This window comes from Camellia sinensis, chromosome 3 (assembly GCF_055761805.1).
Source record: "Camellia sinensis isolate YWXY chromosome 3, ASM5576180v1, whole genome shotgun sequence".
NCBI classification, from domain to species: Eukaryota; Viridiplantae; Streptophyta; class Magnoliopsida; order Ericales; family Theaceae; genus Camellia; species Camellia sinensis.
The window spans coordinates 31,658,129-31,679,366 of NC_138963.1; the positions used below are offsets into that span (position 1 = coordinate 31,658,129).

At 40.5% G+C, this 21,238-nt stretch overlaps 1 protein-coding gene across 5 annotated transcripts; it reads left to right on the top strand.

The window, feature by feature from the left end:
- Nucleotides 1–1,461: 1,461 nt before the first annotated feature.
- On the top strand, nt 1,462–18,801 carry LOC114256341 (glutamine-dependent NAD(+) synthetase-like). Of its 5 annotated transcripts, none has more exons than XR_003627161.2 (6): nt 1,462–1,860; nt 2,178–2,357; nt 3,444–3,833; nt 17,229–17,452; nt 17,599–17,702; nt 18,443–18,801. XR_003627161.2 is itself a non-coding variant. In XM_082919456.1 (6 exons), exons 4-6 carry the CDS (start codon nt 17,314–17,316, stop codon nt 17,937–17,939), a joined length of 327 nt encoding a protein of 108 aa, XP_082775582.1. In that variant the 5' UTR covers nt 1,487–1,860; nt 2,178–2,357; nt 3,444–3,833; nt 17,212–17,313; the 3' UTR covers nt 17,940–18,096. The 5 variants fall into 5 exon arrangements, 2 of the variants coding, with proteins under 2 accessions (XP_082775582.1, XP_082775581.1); XR_014363721.1 differs by having other exon boundaries at nt 1,487–1,860; nt 17,212–17,452; XR_014363720.1 differs by lacking the exon at nt 18,443–18,801 and adding an exon at nt 17,845–18,096 and having other exon boundaries at nt 1,487–1,860.
- Nucleotides 18,802–21,238: the final 2,437 nt, after the last annotated feature.

Sequence of the window (21,238 nt, forward strand, 5' to 3'; positions counted from 1 at the left end):
CAAAATACTAAAGTCATAAAAAAATCAATAAACTAATCTTAACCCTAAACTCTAGAAAACAAAAGAAGTCCAAAAGACATGTCCTACAAATGTAATTATTTCTCGTTATCACCGTAGCCCCAACTAATCTTGCAAAGGAAGCTTGGCTACGCTCAAATAGAACACACCCGAGATGCCAAGAGACAAAACGGGCTAGTATACAAGTATACCGGTATGAGTACAAATATTTGACACCACGTGTCCACCAGACACAAATAAAAGTACATGTAATTCTTGTTACAGGATAAGACAAGTAGTTCTACCCGCACCGAGATGAAATGGTAATTTCTTAAGATACGGTGGCATTTAGTTTTTTGTCTATACACAACTAAATGTAAATTGAGTATAAAATAAACAAAATAAAAATAAAAATATGGTGGGTTAGCCCTGCATAAAAAGTTAGTAAGATCCACCATTTTGCAAAAAAATAAAGTTAGTATAATTTAATCGTAAGTAAATTGCTAAAAAAGTATAAAAACGCACTGTTTCATGCTTAAATCATTCGAATTGACCAAAATTCAAAGTACAAAAGTTGTACATAATAAAATTTCCTAAAAGCTAGCGTGAACAAATTTAGTAGAAACTGAACAGGTTGAGAGAAAAAAACTTGATAGAAGAACCTAGACGGAATTCAACTAAAAACCCTGAAACTGAAAATGAAAAGAAACATTGCAAGAAAATACATTTTTGGCGACCATTTTTGGCGACTAAAAAAATTTAGTCACCAAAAGTATAGGAATTGGCTACCAAAAACAATATTAGTCGGCAAAAGTCAAATATTTAGCTACTAATTTTTTTTTAGTCAGGGAATATTGATTATTGGCGACTAAAAAAAATTTAGTAACTAAAAATATTACAATTGGTGACTAAAAAAAATTTTAGTAGCTAAAAATATCACAATTGACGACTAAAAGAAATGTTAGTAGCCGTAGAGCTAGTTTTAGCTACTTAAAATTGTTTAGTAGTCGAATGAAAAGAAAAAAATTATTTTTTATCTTTGGCGACCAAAAATTTGGTGGCCAAAAGTATATTTTCAGCGACAAAAGAATATTTTGGTCGTCGTATAATTAGTTTTAGCTACTAAAATTGTTTAGTAGCCAAATGAAAAGAAAAAAAAATAGTTTATCTTTGGCAACCAAAAGTTTGGTCGCCAAAAGTATATTTATAGCGACAAAAGAATATTTTGGTCGTCGTATAATTAGTTTTAGCTATTAAAATTGTTTAGTAGCCAAATGAAAAGAAAAAAAAATAGTTTATCTTTGGCAACCAAAAGTTTGGTCGCCAAAAGTATATTTATAGCGACAAAAGAATATTTTAGTTGCCAAAAACCTAAAATATGTGGAGGGAGATTTCAAATTTCAAACGGATTAAAAAAATAATTAGCGACTAAAATATTTAGTCGCGAATTATTATTAATTATATATGTATTATGTTTTCAACCCAAACCGTGGGTTAATCAATTCCCCCATCTTCTCTTTCTCTAGCGAGAAGAGAGACCTACCGTCTTCTCACTTCTCTCATTGACCTCCAATTCCACCCACCAATGGCGCGACCGCAGCCACAGGTCGCCACCACCACTGCTATCTCGATCCTATTTCTCGTGGCCGAGGTTGTTTTCTCTGGCGAAGCAACCGCCATCGTCCTCCAACCATCCCACGGCGGCAGCAATTGCCACACCATGTTCCTCTCCCTCTTTCTCTCTCCTCCTCCTAGCAGCTCTTCCGGCAACTCCTCTCCCTCTGTCTGCTGCCAGATTCAGGGATCCGACCCTCTCCACCTTAACGCTCGCATGCTCCTCTATGACGATCTCCTTCTCAACGAGTAATAAATCTTCACATATTCGCCGATCTCTTCCATATGTAATTTAATGGAATTAAAACTTGGTGTTATTGCAATTCCCTGCTCTACATGTGAACAGTGTACTTCTTTGATCTTTTTGATTTATGCTCACCAAGTGTATGTAAAAATGTCATAGAGAGGTTTTGAGGACTGGTTTGTTGGTTCAGTAATTAAGTTGACTGCATGCTTTATTGTTGGTTGTAGAATGATTTTTTTTTTCTAGAAATACGGGGTATCATGTTTTGATTACCTGATCAATTTTTCAATGTGACTAGAATTTTATCTTTATGTGATTGTAGAAATGCACAGAGGCTGCGGTCAAATCTTTAAAGGATGTTGCGAACAGTCCATATGCACCTGAGTATGACATCTCTGGGATTACAGATCCTTTTCTCCATATCAGATTACTCAGGTTTTTGTGCATATTGGGTCATGGAGATACAAATGCTAGCGATTGCATGAACGACATTCTTGCTCAGGTCAGCTGCTATTTGTACTCCCCCGCCCCTGTAATCAATTCATGCTATATTAGTTGAAAAAGTGTATAAAACTATTGACAATGTCTTGTATGTTATTATTTACTATTTATTATTACTGTGTGATTATTTATATATTTATTTTTTAACCAGAAATTCATTTGTGGTTGAATTGACAATTCACTATGATGCTACTTTTGGTGAATGAAATCTAGGTTATTTTTTTACTATTTTCTTCTATTGCTTATTTGTCAACATATTATCTAAATTTGTAACTATCCAAATGATTTACATGCATTATTGTCTGTTTTCTCAACCGCTCAGTACCTTGGTCTACAATTACACATACTCATGTCTCGTTTGGCAAGTGGCTTTTTTAGCCAAAAAGCTAAAAAGTCACTAAAAAAATCAAAAAGCCAACAACACATACCAGAAAGTTAAAGATTCTCTTTTCTCTCTACTTTTTGCACATCTTTTCGTGAAAAGCCAAAAAGTCATCCCAAATATACTAATTTTTTTTAGCTCATATTTTAGCCAAATAGCCAAAAAGTTACTAAATTAGTTTGTTCTCAAACGAGGTCTCAATGAGATATATTACCTCAATGGCAATCTTCTCTGCTTTGTGTTCTTGCATACTTGTTTTGTTTATGCTCCATGTGATTGATGACTACTGTTTCTTTTGATCTGATAATGCATGATTGTGCTCTTGCATGCTCGATAAAATAAATTATCCTGTGGTCTTGCAAAGATGTGCATACGTATGTTTTTTTATGCTTTACATGATGGATGAATACTCTCTCTCTTTTGACTTGATGATGCATGCTCTAATCAGTTATATGTAACATTTTTCTATGGCAATGATATTTATACTGCACTTTAAGCTTACCACACTCATTTGTTTGTGCTTTGCCTCTCGCAAGTGGAGTGTGAGGCTAAAAGTGGAGTGTGAATATCATTATTTTTCTATTGTTTCTCTTGCAATCTCAAAGTAGATGAGCATATTTATCTTGAATATGAATGCAGAAAATGTACCCTATTCATAGGACAAAGTCTAATGGTACTAGTGACATTGTTGTATTCTTTTTCCAGGTTGCAACAAAAACAGAGTCGAACAAAAATGTCGGGAATGCCATTTTATATGAATGTGTTGAAACAATTATGAGCATTGAAGATAACAGCGGCTTGCGGGTGCTTGCCATGAATATTTTGGGAAGATTCCTGTCAAACCGTGACAACAATATGAGCATTAAATTTATGCATACCCCTTGACTATGGTGCATTCTTGTTATCTTGACTTTGCTTATACATTTTTCAGGATTCAGATGCTTCTATTCGGAAAAGGGCCCTTGAACTTGTGTATCTTCTTGTAAATGAAAGCAATGTAAAGTCTCTGACAAAAGAGCTTATTGAATATCTGGAAGTAAGTGATCAAGATTTCGAAGGAGATCTTACTGCCAAAATTTGCTCCATTGTTGAAAAGTAAGTAGTATAAATGTTTCATTCAAAATTTTGAACCTCTTTCTTGTTGAAACCTTGTAGAGTGGTATGAACTTATTTCTATAATGTAATCTTAACATGTAATGTATGGTTGGGCTTCGATCAAGTAGGACAAATTGCAACCTAAGATTTATCAATATGATTGGTTGAGAATCATAAGTAATTAAAGTATATTAGTTTTCTCGTCTAAGATGCTTCACTTATTTGTTATGAGATTTATTGACTTTGTACGGGGAGGAAATAATTCTCCTCGTATAATCCTGTTGACCAAGTCCTCGCTCCTCCGTACGACGTCGCTTTATCACCTGAAAACACAAACGTAAGCTAGCCGGCGGGTGTGTGCCGGAAACCTCTCCGATGCCTAAGTCAGTAAGCTTGACAAATAGACAAAGTTTTATGTTCTCAGAAAGAATTATGTTCAATTACCTCCTCCAAGGTGATGTTTGTAAGCTTTTATAAGTTTCCCGTGGCACAATCCTAGTAGGACTTGTATTTCTCCATGCAGAGTCCTCCTAGGATTCATACTCCTAAGGATAATGCTTATCCTTTTACACCCTCCCCCATTGCTTAAACCAAGTGGGATGGTTTTTTCTATGGCCGAATCACCATTTGACCGAAGTAACACTGGCTATGCTGAGCCATAGAGAAGACCGAACTATCCTTAGCTCGGTTTTCTCCCGTTCAACCATGGTATGCTGAGACCAAGCTTCTGAGTAGCAAGCCCCGACCGATCTAACCACAATACACTGCAACCGGACTAACTTTGAGACCGGACTAACATCAAGTTACCTCCAGACCGGAGTAGCTTTACACCATCTTGGGCCGAAGCAATTACACCTCTCCTAACCGGAGTAACCACACCTCTCCTGGGCCGGAGTGACTATGCTTCTTCTGGGCCGAAATATCATTACGGCCTTTTTACTGAGTCCTTCACACTTTGGGCCAAGTCCATCTTACAGCTCGGTCCAATTCTCTCCAAAAATTACCCTCTCAATTGCCCCTTAATTCCATTTGCACAGCGTGATTGGGATTACCAGTCTACCAACCGAGCTGAAGTTTATTAAGCCTTTCCAGCCGAGCTAAAAACCCTTTAGCTTCTCCAGCCAAGCTAATTTTACTCCGGGCTTCGTCTTGTCCGGTCAAAAACGTCTCTTCAATCACAGCGTCTATAACGCTTCCCATTCCAGTGACACGTGGCAAGCTCTGATAAGCTGTGGCCAACTGTCACGCCGCCCTACAGAAATTTTGTACTGTTCCCGCCTTTTCTTTCCGCCTTTTTCTCTCTCCTCTTTCACAAAACAACCCCTCTTTTTCTTGAATCACTTCACCTTCCATTCTTCATTTCCTCTCTCTGTGTTCTTGCCGTTCGTGCTCTGCAACAGTTTTCATCTCCAGTCCCTGCTTCACCAATCTAGTAAGCAAATCTACTTTCCTTCTTACTCTGTTTTGCTTTCGCATCTGTATCTCTTGTTTTGTATGTTTTTTGCCAACACTTTCTTTCATTTGCTGCTTTCACTTCCGTACTTTTATGAAAAAACCAGTAGAACTTTATGTGCGTATGAACTATTATGTAGAAAAACCAGCCTTAGATCCAAAATCATCTAGCAACCGAACTAGGATCCTGTTTGCCCCAAGTAGGCAGATCACTGTAGTCAATAACCGAACTAGAACTTGAAAGTTTCAAAGGGTCACCAGAGCCTGACTCTCTTTAGCCGAAATAAGATCACTGAGTCTTGAATACATCAAACTAGGAACTTAGGTTTTCAACCGAACTAAGCTTTTGGGGCCAAGCCGGCTTTCTTAGTTCTTAAACCGAACTCAGAAAGCCGCCCCTAGAGGCTCAACCGAAGTAACTTTATTCACACTGCAACCGATTTAGGCCTCGGGGCTGAACCAGCTTTCTTAGTTTTTTAGACCGAACTCAGAAAGCTGCCCCTAGACGTTAAACCGGTCTACCGAGCAAATTGCTCAAACCGAGCCACCAAACCTTTTGATGAACCGAGATAGAACTAGTTTTTTGAGGCCGAAGTAGGGCTCTTATACCTTGCTTTTAAATTGTAGCACGGTCCGTTGATCAGTGCTTTAACCCCCTCTGTTTTTTACTTTGCAGACTTAGGTTACCCAGGCACTCCTGCGTGCACTCAACCGAGCTACTGAGCACGATTTTTGCACCGACATAAGTTATAAGTAATTTATTCATCAGATGGGTAAGTATAGGTATCTAGTTGAGACCCCTGGTGGTATGGCCGAATTTAGGAAAGATTACCAAATTCCTGATGACGTCCATCTGACGTTGGCCAAAAAAGATGTTATTCCTTGGGAAAATGAAGGCTTCGTCCCTTTTACCCTTCAATCCATAATCGAAACCGGACTACGGTTTCCTGTCCAACCGTTGATCTGCGAATTCCTTAGGCAGACTAGATTATGCCCCACCCAACTGTCCACCAATACATACCGTATTATAATGGGGATAGCCGCACTGAACCACCAAGCCGGACTAAACCTTGGCCTGGCCGAAATATTCCATCAATACTCTATCGGCTCAAAAGATGCTGGGTGGGTCTATTACCTTAGGATTCGCCGCCGCCGAGAGAAGATAGTTAAAAACACACCGGACAAAGATCTTAACGACGATGATTTTTTCTGGGTCTCTGGGAACTTTGAGGATTTTCAAGCCCAAATTCCTGGCCGACCTATAAATTGGAAAAAAGGAGAGCCTAGTAATTTAACTTCGGTCTTCTTCCTTGTTTGTTATTTCGGTTTTTTTTAGTCTATTAGCCGAACTAACACTTGCTCTTTTCTGCAGATTTCGCCCACCTCCGTTCCCTATACAGCTATCCCAACCTTGCGATTTTGCGAGCCGCACTACGGTGTAAAGAAAGGAGTTGGGCCAAACTTCTAAACTTTGAACCGAGCTACCGATATAGCGGTCGCCGGAAGGCTCGAGTGACCGATTTCCTTCTCAAGGAAGCACCAGAACCGGACCCAACCTTACCCGAAATACGACTTGTCCCATTAACTGCTGAAGAAGAGATGGCAAAGAAAAGCAGGGTTAGGGCCCTTCTAACCGCAACAACCAGAGCCGAAGTACCACCAACTATTGAGGCGCAGCCTGCCGTTGTGGCCCTCCCTTCTCAACGGCCCTCTTCATCTCGCCCTTCCAAACGCGCCCGATCTACATCGACCGAACAGCAACTCGTCGATGAGGTTGAATCCATCCCCCAAAGTCCTCAACCTTCCCCCCAACCGGGGCAGACTGACCGAGTTGAATCTCCGAAGTGGGCTCCGCCGCTGACCTTCAACGACCGAGACATCAAAGCTACTGACTCGGTCGTGGCTGAAAAAGATCACCAATTGGCTTTTAATCTGGCCAAAAGTGTGTGCCTCCCCAAGGACATGGAGCACCACTTAAAGCAATTGAACACCGAAATGAAGTCAATTTGGTCTGCATCCAAGTCCATGATTTTGGTAAGTAACTGTCCATTTTTTCTTGTTTGAATTTTCCAACCTTTACTTCGGCTTAAGAGAAGTCTTTGTTTTGTCAGGCCTTACAGAAGAACAACATCACTTACAAGAAAGTCCAAGAACTCCGGAAAACCACAAGGCAAGCAATGGCTGAAGCCGAAGCAAAAGCGGCCGAGCTAGAAGAAGCCGAAAAGAGAATGGTCGAGCTACAAGCGGAGAACGGCCGTCTTGCCGATCTGGTTAGTTCGGCCGAGGCAGAAAGGCAGAAAGCGGCCATTGCTATGAAAGACAGATATCTGCGTGAGCTGCTAAAGCTAGAAAAGAGAAAGGATACCAAAATAAGCCAACTAAAAAAGAGTGTGGAGGGAGCCGAAAAGCAGGGTTACAAGCAGGGCTACAAGAAGGCAGAGGAAGCCTATGTGAAACAATGCGATGCTGCCAAGGAGTTGTTCTTCAAATGTGGCTGGAGGGCGGCTGTTGAGCAGCTCGGTCATGATCACCAGACCGAGGTCTTCAACCCTCCAGACTACTTTATACCGAAGTCCCTTGCTGAGTATGCCGATACCCTGCAGGAAGAGTTTCTGGAAGACTCAGGTTCCGATGACTCCTCTTCTGAAGATACTCCGGTCGATAATGTGGACCAGCCAGCTCGGTCGGTGCCCACTGTTGAAGACCTAACTGTTGATCTTCCCAGTGAAACCGTGGTTCCAGCCGAAGCGACTCTTACCATTGTGAATGAGCTCCCTCCAGAAGCCGGTCTTCAAGTTGGTGGCGATGCAGGTTTTGATGCTGATATTGAAGAACTTTTTTCCTGATTTTGTACTTTTTGTTTTCTTTGTAACCGAACTAAGCCCCCTTGTAATGACTTTTCTCTGAATGAAAATTTTACGCAACTCTTACTCCGGTTTTGATGTGTATGCTTGCACTTGTAATGTCTTCTAATTACTTCAACTGTTATTACGGTTTTGGCTGGTTAAAATATGCTTACTAGCCAACCACTCCTTAACCGATATGCTTATTTCGGCTGAGGAGTACCAAGTGTTGGTTTATTCCAGCCAACCACTCTTCAGTCATGCACTTACTTCGGCTGAAGAGTAACAAGAGTTGGTTTATTCCAGCCAACCACTCTTCAGCCTTGCACTTACTTCGGCTGAAGAGTAACAAGAGTTGGTTTATTCCAGCCAACCACTCTTCAGCCATACACTTACTTCGGCTGAAGAGTAACAAGTGTTGGTTTATTTCAGCCAACCACTCTTCAGCCGTACACTTACTTCGGCTGAAGAGTAACAAGTGTTGGTTTATTCCAGCCAACCACTCTTCAGCCATACACTTACTTCGGCTGAAGAGTAACAAGTGTTGGTTTATTCCAGCCAACCACTCTTCAGCCTTACCCTTACATTGGCTGAAGAGTAACAAGAGTTGGTTTATTCCAGCCAACCACTCTTCAGCCATACACTTACTTCGGCTGAAGAGTAACAAGTGTTGGTTTATTCCAGCCAACCACTCTTCAGTCATACACTTACTTCGGCTGAAGAGTAACAAGTGTTGGTTTATTCCAGCCAACCACTCTTCAGTCATACACTTACTTTGGCTGAAGAGTAACAAGTGTTGGTTTATTCCAGCCAACCACTCTTCAGCCTTACCCTTACGTTGGCTGAAGAGTAACAAGAGTTGGTTTATTCCAGCCAACCACTCTTCAGCCATACACTTACTTCGGTTGAAGAGTAACAAGTGTTGGTTTATTCCAGCCAACCTCTAAGTTAGTTTTTCCAGCTAACTATAAAATGCCTGTATCAAACCTAATCTATACTAAGGCTAACTCTTACAAAGAATGACTTGTGCTGAAAAAGAATTGCTTGTTTTATTGAAGGAAAAAGAAATTACATATGTTTGAAGAAGAAAAGCTAAAAGTAAAATAACTTGAGATTGGCTGTATTCCATGGCCTAGGGATTGCCTTGCCATCCTTGTCTTCTAGGTGGTATGCCCCTTTGCCTGCTAACCCAACCACCTTATAAGGACCTTCCCAATTTGGGCCTAACTTGCCGTCTCCTGAGATCAAGGTGTTTCCCATTACTTTGCGTAGTACCCAATCCCCAATCTTGAATTGTCTTGGATGCACCTTTTTGCTGTATTTTCTGATTAACTCTCGTTGGTATGAGGCGATGTGGACTAATGCTCTTTCTCTTCTTTCTTCTGCAAGGTCGAGTTGTAAGGCTATGGCTTCTCCATTTAAGTCTGGATAAAAATTTTCGCTTCGAATTGTGGGGAGGCCAACTTCTAGTGGGATCACTGCTTCCATTCCATAGGCTAAGGAGAATGGTGTTTCTCCAGTTGATCGCCGAGGTGTGGTGCGGTAAGCCCATAAGACGTGAGGAAGTTCATCCGCCCACTTGCCTTTTGCTTTCTCTAGCCTTTTCTTTAGTCCATCCAAGACGACTTTATTTGATGCTTCAGCTTGCCCATTTGCTTGAGGATATGCCGGTGTAGAATTGTAGAACTCTATCTTGTACTCTTCACAAAAGCTTCTGAAGATTCTGCCGTCAAACTGAGTACCATTGTCTGAGATTAGTGCTTTTGGTATGCCAAACCGAGTGATGATATTCTGCCAAACAAACTTCTTCACCTCTTTCTCTTTGATTGATGCCAACGCTTCTGCTTCCACCCACTTTGTGAAGTAGTCTGTTGCTGCGAGAAAGAACTTCCTGGCCCCGGGTGCTGTTGGAAGTGGTCCCACTATATCCAAGCCCCACATTGCGAAAGGCCATGGGCTAGTTAATGGTAGGAGTTCTCTTGCTGGTTGATGTATTTGGTGCGTGAATTTTTGGCATTTCTCACATCTCTTCACATATTTTTCTGAGTCTGCTTGCATATAGGGCCACCAATATCCTTGCGAAATAGCCCTGTAAGCGAGCGACCTTCCCCCTTGATGGCTTCCACACACCCCTTCGTGTATTTCGAACAAGAATGCTTCTACTTTGCTGGGATGAACACATTTTAGGTAAGGCCCAGAGAATGACTTCTTGTAAAGTGCCAAGGATGGAGATAGCCAAAATCGCTGCGACTTTGCTCTTATTCTGTTGGCTTCTTTTTTCTCTTCTGGTAGGATGCCGTCTTTTAGGAACAGGATGATGGGATCCATCCATGAAGGGCCTAATTCTGTGCAATATACTTCTTCTGCTTCGGGGTCTTCTATGCTTGGTCTTGGTAAGAAGTCGATGAGTAATGGATGAGGGATTGATGTATCTGCCATTGAGGCCAGGCCTGCCAGTTCGTCCGCTCGGCAGTTTTCCTCCCTGCCAATTTGTTCTATCCTTACCACATCAAACTTCTTGATCTCTGTTCTGACTAACTCTTGGTACTTGGCCATTCTGTCGTCCTTTGCTTCGTATTCGCCAGAAATTTGGTTTACCACCAGTAGAGAGTCACTGTATACCATTAGTTCGGTTGCTTTCATGAAGTGTGCTGACTTGAGTCCTGCGAGAAGCGCCTCATACTCCGCTTCATTGTTGGATGCTGGGAAGCCAAGGTTGATTGCTTGCTCTATAACCAGGCCGTTTGGAGAGATGAGGACTATGCCAAGCCCTGCACCATGTCGGTTGGATGCTCCATCCACAAAGAGCTTCCACATCTCTCCAACGAATAGTTTCCAGCAAGTGGAAGGATCAGATGATGTCGTGAGGTCAAGAACGGTGTTTTCTTCCAGGTCCATGTTGGCTGTCTGCCCTTTGTCTTCTGTTTGAACTGTTGGTGAGCCTTTGTTTGCCTCTTCCTTGTTGTCCTTAGTATGGTTTGCCTTGGTACTTGATTGACTACCTTCCACTAGGGGTTGCGCTATTCCGGCGTCAACTTCCGTCCTTAGTTCGGTTGTGTCAGTTAGGTCGACTGGGCAGATATGATGACTTCCGGGAGTAAACTCTGCGACGAAGTCTGCCAAAGATTGGGCTTTTATTGCGGTCTTGGGTTGGAACTTAATGTCGAATTGTCCCAACTTTACTGCCCACTTCAAAATTCGCCCTTTCAAACAGAGCTTTTAGTGGAAAGGCTGTGAGGACGACTATGGTGTGGGCGTGAAAGTAGTGTGCCAATTTTCTGGATGCCATCATTAATGCTAATGCTAGTTTCTCCAAGGGCAAGTACCTTGTTTCGGCTCCCAACAATGTCTTGCTGACATAAAAGATGGGCAAGTGTTGTATTCCTTCTGCACGAATCAACACTGCGCTGACTGCGTGCTGAGAGACTGCCAGGTACAAAAAGAGTTCCTCACCAGGTACTGGAGTAACAAGTAGTGGTGGGGAGGACATGTACTCCTTCAAGTTTTCCAGAGCTCGGTCGCATTCTTCATCCCACTCAAACTTGGCCTTTAAAGCTTGGAAGAATGGTCGTAGTCTGTCTGATGACCTGCTTATGAACCGGTTGAGCGCAGCCGCCATACCAGTGAGATGCTGCACTTCTTTGACTGAGTTTGGTCTCTCCAACTCCTGGATTGCTTTGATCTGAGAGGGCTCTGCTTTTATACCTCGGTTGGTCACCAGGAAGCCCAAGAATTTGCCAGATCCAACTCCGAATGCGTATTTGGACGCATTGAGGCGCAACTTGTGTTTCTTCAGGATCTGGAACATCTCGCCTAGGTCTTTAAGATGGTCATTCTCATTCTTGCTTTTGACCACCATGTCGTCGATGTAAGCCTCCATTGTTCTGCCTAACAATGGTTCGAACATCTTGGTGACCATCCTTTGGAATGTCGCCCCTGCGTTCTTTAGGCCAAAGGGCATGACGTTGTAGCAATATAACCCCCTTGGTGTTGTGAAGGATGTGACCTCTTGGTCTGGTTCATGCATGGCGATCTGGTGGTAGCCTCTGTATGCATCCAGAAAGCTAAGTCGGTTATGCCCTGCCGTTAGGTCCACCAGTTGGTCTATCCTTGGTAGAGGAAAGCTATCTTTTGGGCAAGCCTTGTTGACTGTTTTGTAGTCGACGCAGACACGCCATTTACCATTCTTTTTTGGCACTACGACTGTGTTGGAGATCCATCTTGGGTAGTGCACTTCCCTTATTGCTCATGCCTCCAGCAGGTTGCCTACCTCTTCTGCCACTATTTCGGCGTGGTGGAGTGCCGATCTGCGTGTGCGTTGAATGACTGGTCTGGCGGATGGGTGGACATTGAGTTGGTGACTGATGAAGTTTGGGTCAATTCCTGGCATGTCGTAGGGTGTCCAGGCAAACACTTCGATATTAGAGGTCAAGAATTCCAAGACCTCTAATCTCTCAGTGCTGGACAATGATGAGCCAAGCAAGAAGAACTTATCCGGGTTCTTCTCATCTATTTTTACCTCCACCAAGTCCTCCACCGCTTTCTGATCAGCCTTTTTGCCGACGTCCGCGAATAGTTCATTACTTTCTGGTTCTTCCACCGAATGAACGTATCCTTTGGCAGCTCGGCTTCCATTCGCTGTGGCGAAGCATTGTTTTGACATGATCTGATCACCATAGACTTCTTCGATTATGCCGGCGTCGTTGGGGAACCTCATTACCTGATGGTATGATGACGCTACCGAACGCATGGCATGCAGCCATGTTCTGCCCAAGATGATGTTGTAGGTGGAGGGGACCTTCAATACCCAGAACTCCACTTGTTTCGTTACGCTTCCGGCTCTGACTGGAAGGATTATTTTGCCGACAGGCCACTCTGGCATGAAGTTGAATCCAATCATGGGAGAAACTGCAGGCGCCAGGTCTTTGTCTTGCAGCTTCAGTTGTTTAAATGTGTCATAGTACATGATCTCACATGAACTACCCTGGTCAATCAGAATCCGCTTGACGTCAAAATCTTTGACTCGGAGAGTGACAACCAAAGCATCATTGTGAGGACAGTATATTCGATCCAGGTCCTTATCTGAAAAAGACATGACGTTTGTTGCCTCTGTTTTCCCCTTCTTGATGGCAGGTTGGGCACTTAATACTTCCCTAAAGTGCTCAGCCTTCTTGATTGAACCTCTGAGCTCGCATACGCGCTCAGGTTCAAAAACTCCATGAATTACATTGATAATGCCTTGAGGTGGTGCATCGATTGGCATTCTGTTGGGATGGTCATTATGATCTTGGGGGGCCGGTTGCGCTCCTCCTTCAATGTATTTGTCCAAGTGGCCTGCTGCCACCAATTCTTCCAAGTGCTGTCTCAGTGGCGTGCAATTCTCAGTTCGGTGCCCCTTTTCTTTGTGGAAGGTGCACCGTGATCTGTCGTCGTAATTTTTCTGAGCTTCCCCTAGCTTGGCTGGCCACTTGACGAAAGGCTCATCTTTTATTTCGCTCAGAATTCGATATATTGGCTTTTTGAACACCGTTGTTATGGCAGTGCGGATTCTCAACCATCTTTTGTCTGGGTCTTCCCCGTTATCTCGTCTGCCACGCCCGTTTTTATTCTGCCGATCTACTGTATTGACCTTTGCTGAGGTCTTCTTTTCTGGTACTGCGGTTGCACTAGATTTTGCTTTTGCACGTGCGCCATCCTCTTCTACCCTGATGTGCTGATGCACTCTTTCCATCAGGGCTTCCATGGTGAGGGGTGGCGTCATGGTAATCGAATCCCTTAGTCTGTTCCCTACTGGTAGGCCTCTTTTATATTGCGCAATGGCGAGATTGGTGGGGCAGTCTCCAATCTGGTTGAATGTCTCCCAGTAGCGACTGTTGTAAGATCTGAGGGTCTCTTTTTCACCCATGTCGATGGAGAGTAACTGGTCTATTTCCACCGGTGTTTTAGTATTTGTTCGAAACCTCGTTACGAACGCTTCTGCTAATTGGGCCCAGGAGGCTATGCTGCCCTCTGGGAGCTTTTCGAACCAAGTCAAGCCTAGGTCGCCAAGACTTGATGGGAAGAGTATGCACATTAAGGCCTCGTTTCGCCTGTACACAGCCATGACTTGTCGAAAGTGGCTCAGGTGTGAATACGGGTCCGTCTTCCCTTCATATGTATTGAATTTCGGCTGAAGGAAGCCTAATGGTAGGGGCGCGTTTTCGATCGCCAGGACAAACGGTGAAGTCTGTAGTCTTGCCAATGCCTTGTCCGTTGGTTCGTAGGCCGGTCTCGGTATTGGCATTCCAACTGCGTCCGAGGAGCCAACCGTTGTAAGGCCGAAACTCGGTGTGGATCCCTTGCCCTGGCATCCTCCTTGCATCGTGCTTTTTCTTCGAGCACGGTTCGTAAGTCGGATGACCTGGGCAGCTCTGTTTGTCTAGATCTGGTTTGGTGCGAATGTGAAGGCCAATACGTGCTTCCTTCAGTGTATGATCTTTCGGATCTCGTCCTCTCAGACCTGGAGTGACGAGTCCTGGAAGATAAGGAATGAGTATCGCCTGTCCTGAGGCTTCTGCTCTCTCCTTGGGAGGGTGTAGTGTTCCTACTACGATTCTCTGAGTGGCGAGGGGGCGTCTTGTGCTTGCGCCCCTCTCCTGTCGCCACATCTTTAGTCTTCATCTGCCATTTCAAAGCCTCCATGTCCGCCGCCATCTTCCGTATTAGTTCATCTTGCTCCTTCACGCGATCTTCCAGGGCTTGAGGATCAATCCTCCTCATTTGCCTGTCAGGACTTTGAGAGTGACGAGGGCTGTTATTCCGCCTTCCCCTGCCACTCCTCCTGGAGTTATGTTGTTGGGGCTCCAGATCTGCCATAGGAGGGACAGAGGGTAATCCTTCTCGCCTTGCGCCTCCGTCTGGAGTTAGCCCGTCGACGGCGAACTGCGGTAGTTCTTCAATGTGTGCCATTGATTTGAGAAAAATGAGAAGCTTAGTCAAGAGGTTTTTGTTCTTGCCTGTTCTTCCCACAGACGGCGCCAATTGTACGAGGAGGAAATAATTCTCCTCGTATAATCCTGTTGACCAAGTCCTCGCTCCTCCGTACGACGTCGCTTTATCACCTGAAAACACAAACGTAAGCTAGCTAGCGGGTGTGTGCCGGAAACCTCTCTGATGCCTAAGTCAGTAAGCTTGACAAATAGACAAAGTTTTATGTTCTCAGAAAGAATTATGTTCAATTACCTCCTCCAAGGTGATGTTTGTAAGCTTTTATAAGTTTCCCGTGGCACAATCCTAGTAGGATTTGTATTTCTCCATGCAGAGTCCTCCTAGGATTCATACTCCTAAGGATAATGCTTATCCTTTTACACCCTCCCCCACTGCTTAAACCAAGTGGGATGGTTTTCTCTATGGCCGAATCACCATTTGACCGAAGTAACACTGGCTATGCTGAGCCATAGAGAAGACCGAACTATTCTTAGCTCGGTTTTCTCCCGTTCAACCATGGTATGCTGAGACCAAGCTTCTGAGTAGCAAGCCCCGACCGATCTAACCACAATACACCGCAACCGGACTAACTTTGAGACCGGACTAACATCAAGTTACCTCCAGACCGGAGTAGCTTTACACCATCTTGGGCCGAAACAATTACACCTCTCCTAACCGGAGTAACCACACCTCTCCTGGGCCGGAGTGACTATGCTTCTTCTGGGCCGAAATATCATTACGGCCTTTTTACTGAGTCCTTCACACTTTGGGCCAAGTCCATCTTACAGCTCGGTCCAATTCTCTCCAAAAATTACCCTCTCAGACTTGTATTGCTTGAACAGATAGGTTAGAATGAAAATTAAACCTATATGATTTGCTAATTTTAATAAGTTAGAATTAAATAATTTGATAGGAATTAGAGCCTAATTCACATTAGTATAATTTAATATATTGTAATTGAGATTATGAGATGATGAGATATAATTTAATTAGAACTAATTGCATGTAAATTAATTTAGGAAATAATATAAAAAGAAAATAAAGAATTAATTATAATTAAGTAATGTATGAGTTCTACTCATCAACTAAGTGAATAAAAAAAATAAAAAAGAGGTTAGTGGTCTTCTTCATCTCTTGAAACACACACACACACACTCAGTAAATTGGGTACTGAGTGCTTTTTATATATGGTAAACAATAGTAGCATATGTATGGTGCATTCATGTGATCTTGGTTAGTATTTGGACTTAATTAATGCTTTTTATATATGGAAAACTGATTAGTATTTGTACTGAGTGCTTTTCTGTATGTACTTAATTAATGCTTCATATTTGGACTTGTGAAATAGCCCTCATTCACCAACAGTAAAAGATGTAATTATTAAACAAAAAACAGAGGCTAATATGTAATTAGGCAAATTGTAAGGAGATATTGTTAATTTACCCTTAAATTTATTTATTGAAATATGAGCCAATTAATCAGGAGCATTAGAAAATGCTCACAAATATTAAGCATACTTTAGAATACATTTGAAAGCCCTTTCAAGATAATTAGCATGGTTACAAGCCATGCTAATTTGAGGTTAGCTCCAGATGTTATCAATGTGTATCTGTTTTAGGCTCCTTCTCCTTATATCTATGGCATACACTTGACTATACTAATTTCATATCCCTGTGTTGCTATTAAACCTTAAAATCCAATTATTCAGTGTGGAAATGTGTGTTTTGTTTCTTTCTTATCACTGGCTGACTATAGTAGTACACTTTTTAAAAAAATCTACAAAGAATAATTATGGGATATGCTATTTATATCCTCATTTTAGTCTTTTAGAGTCTAATTGTGTACTTCTGGAATTAGAGTTTTATTTCTTTGTTAGATTTACATTACTTGCTTAACTTCTGCCTTAGATCAACCTGCCATGCTTGTAACATGCGCCAGGCTGCCAGTACCAATGGTGTCCATACAACATGTGGGATAGTTCTTGCATTTTCATGATTGATTTAGGCTAAAGCTATGATACATGGAAGGACAGCATTGGGCATATGCATTAATAGACTACCTGTTAGGAAATTTTTCTTTTTGTGATCAGTTGGTGCATGACTTACTAATTTTTTAAGAACTCATGTGCTGACAGAGCGGTCGCAGCTGAAGTTTGTAAAGAGCTATTTACTCTCATTCCCCTGCATGCTGAGCTTGCGTTGAATGGCGTTGAAGTGTTTATGAATACTAGTGGAAGTCATCACCAACTACGAAAGCTTGACCTTCGCCTTCGTGCTTTTATAGGTGTTACACATAGTCGTGGAGGAGTTTACATGTACAGTAATCACCAAGGATATGATGGTGGCCGCCTTTATTATGGTAAATAACCAGCCCTTAATTGACTTCTATTGTTTCCACACATGGTGTACCCTTTCCAATAACTTTTTTTTTCATGAACTTTCTTTTATTACTTACAAGATAATCAAAAGATGTTAATTTTTCGTTAATAACTTCATCCATGGTAGATGGATGTTGTTGTGTTGTTGTGAATGGGGATGTGGTTGCTCAAGGCTCACAATTTTCTTCGAAGGATGTTGAGGTGGTGGTTGCTCAAATAGATCTAGATGCGGTATGCTCTAAGTTCACTTTCATAGCAATTTCATCTGCTGCAATTCTAAGTTAGAAGACAAGAAAGCTATAGTTCTTTACTAATGCTACTATTTCTATGTTCTTCAAGCATCTAATTTGCTTTTGCTATTGCATTGTTGGAGATTTCTATCAGCTTCACAAGCAGTCTAGAGAGCTGCAACTTATCCTTACGGAGCAAATAGCATTTCCTGTGATGAAAATATTTAAGAAAGTTTGAAATGCTGAATAACCATGTTTATACATTTATAAGCATCAAGCTTTTAGAAGACATTTTGTAAACTATAAACATGATTATGTTTTTTTTTAATTTTTTTTTTATAAATATGTACTATCTACATTGCATTAATATCATAAGACCACTGAGGATTAATTTCTACCATTGAGCAAACTAATGAAATACCTGAGTACAAGCATCATCCAATGTGAAAAAGCAACTCAAAATCAGTCATTAATCCTAAAAGAAACAAAAGCAACACAATTCATCAACACACATTTCTGGTGATTTATGGAGTAAAGCATATGACAAGAAAGAAACAAACCAGATTCATATGTTGTATGTACTCAGATTGAACATCAAAAATTTTATTTCATATTCGAGTATGCAAAACTAATGATTAATTTAAAAAGATTACTTAATTTCGAGTTTTATATGTTTTTTTTTTAATTTTAAATTGGCCAATATTTAGTCAATACTAATGATTATTATTATTTTTTTTGTAGATGGTTTTTGACGTACAAATGTGGATATGACTTTTTTTGACAAGTACGGAAGGATACTATTTTTATATCTCCGTGCGTATATATAGTGGTTCATACAAATTAGTTTTTTGGAGTGGTAAATATCCAAAATTTGGCCCGATAGAAATTAGCATTGGACGTGGTACAAATTAGTTTTTGGAGCAGTACAGAATAAATTTTTGGTGTGGTATAGATTTCTTTTTGGATATTAAATTTGGTTAATCTTCTATTATGTATGGAATTGAATTATTGGGGTTGAATTATACTTGGTTCGTATGGAATTTGTATTAAATTTAGAATTGGACGTTGAATATAATTTTTTTGGATGGTTGGAAGTGAAATGCATGCAAGTTGTTGAATGGTTGATAATATATTCAGTATTGATGGATTATATTGTTTATACAGGGTATAGGTTGCACTAATAATGGATACAGGTGGTTCAAAAATTAAAACTAAATAAAAAATTAATATAGTATTTGGTGACTAAATATGTTGGTAGCCAAAAATGTAAGCAAATGTTTTGGCGACCAATCATTTAGTAGTAAAAAATAATCAAATGACTTTTTGTGACCAAACCACATAGTAGCTAAAACAAATCAGAATGAGGGAAGTTTAATTGCCGACCAAATATTTTAGTCACTAAAAACATGACATCCTTTGGCGACTAAAGTGTTTGGTCGCTAAATGTACGTATTCTATTAGCGACTAAAATTTTAGTCTCTAATAATTTAATTTAGTTTTCTGTGAGAACTTTTGGTGACTAATAATTTAGTTGCCAAAAGATACCTTTGCTGACTAACCAAAGTTTTGTAGCCAAAAGTTCAATTTCGGCGACCAATAATTTAGTCACCAAAAGATCATCTTTCTCGACTAACCAAAGTTTAGTAGCCAAATGTTTAGCTTTCGGCGACCAAAAATGGGACTTTTGGCGACCAATATTTTGGTCGCCAAAACTATCATTTCCTGTAGTGAAACTGTCCTAAGATGATTTTTTTTGGAAAAATTCAAAACACGAAAAGTGTTTAAGATAATGTTTTACTTTATTTTTCGCAAAATCAATAAAAATAAGCTCACTTCATGGTTTAAAACAGTATCTAAAATCTGCATTGCTAAAATGAATAAAAACTATTATAACCAAGATCATCCGATCACAAGTTCTAATCAATTTTTTTAGTACAAAGTTAGAATATAAAAGTTGTCTAGAATTACGTATACATGCCTTTGCCTAATTTTTGTAATTTATCAAGGTCACTTACTATTTTTCAAGATGTATAAATCAATACAATTCAAACTATAGCAATAAGTTCTTATTCAATTCTTTGTACTTTAACTCCACGACTTCGGCCCTTCACTTCCGGCCTAAACATATATCCCATGTGCCTCTCATATATCTAATACCGCTCCGAAGCCAAACTTGCACAGGGATATCGTCCCGAGTTTGACCTACACTCTTCGGACGGTTCGCATATACGTACGCGTATAAATCAAAGCACTCTTTTACTCCTGAGAACGAGACAACAATATATATATACACAATTCTTCATCTACTCATGAGAACAAACATAACAATGCCGAGCCTAAGGCATTCAAATAAATTTCATAATCCTCACTTTTTTTTTATACGCTCTTTCTCACCAACACTCAAATAAAACAACAATCCATGGAGTCATGGTAGAGTATTTGGAATTTATCTATAGGTTCCTAGTTTATTTTAATTTCATATATCTATGAGTGTGATTACATCTATAAAATAAACATATATAAAAATCCTAAACCTTGCATACACAACTAATTAAAATAATTGAATCAATCCATCATTTTCATGCAAATATAATATCAAACCAACATCAAATAAATAAATAATAACAACAAAATAAACATAAATCAAAGAAAGTGGGTTTTGCACTCACTATTATTTTTTGAAGATCAAGAAAATATTTGGAGAATTAATGAAGCCACCAAAATAAACCCACCAAAATAAACCCTAACCCTTTTATTATTATTTTTACCTTTTATATAAAAAAAATATAAATATATATAAATATTCGAATTAATTATATATAATTAAATAACACATTTATTAAATTCCCATGCATCCATACAATTAGTAAAGTCAAAAATAAAATAAAGTAATAATAAATAATAAATAAATAAGTAATGACTTACGAAAAATCAGTATCGCTATAACCTCAAATTCCAATTGTCCACACCAAGTTACAAAGCAATTCCTTGATTCCACCTTCAATTTCTCAAGTTTGTCATAAATATTGGGACAAATCTGACCACCGTATTTTTCCATTAACTTGAATCCTTTGCATCAATTTCTTTCTGATCCATGCAGGCATGAAGATTATTGGTAGCTCTCTAGCTTCTACAATGTAAGAATTGAATGACTCACTCGAATTGTTCACAAAGATGTCACACTTGATCCTTGGAGAAAAATGTGACGTTGCACACAAAGCAGGGTCAGTCCCCTTCAACCACTCCAAAGCTGTCTTCCTATTTCCAGTCTTAGGATTAGCTTCTTCAATCTTCTTCATCCAATAATTGAATTCATGCACATTTCCAGTTAATGTAGCTTTCTAGAACAGGTCTTTCAACACATAACCATTGTATTTTGTCTTGAAGTTACTATATATATGTCTTAGGCAGTATCTGTGATCTGCAGTAAGGTATAACTCTACAAATGTTTCAACCAACCCCTTCTGTCTATCTGATATAAATGTCCACCCCATCTCCTCAACACTCCCACTACAAGAAATAACACTTTTAGCGACC

What these genes read in the sequence shown, in the direction of transcription:
- LOC114256341 (XM_082919456.1), top strand. Translation starts at nt 17,314, where the DNA reads ATGAATACTAGTGGAAGTCATCACCAACTACGAAAGCTTGACCTTCGC. An exon ending in TGGTGGCCGCCTTTATTATG is followed by an intron (nt 17,453 to 17,598) that starts GTAAATAACCAG and finishes CATCCATGGTAG; the next exon opens with ATGGATGTTGTTGTGTTGTT. An exon ending in CTCAAATAGATCTAGATGCG is followed by an intron (nt 17,703 to 17,855) that starts GTATGCTCTAAG and finishes GATTTCTATCAG; the next exon opens with CTTCACAAGCAGTCTAGAGA.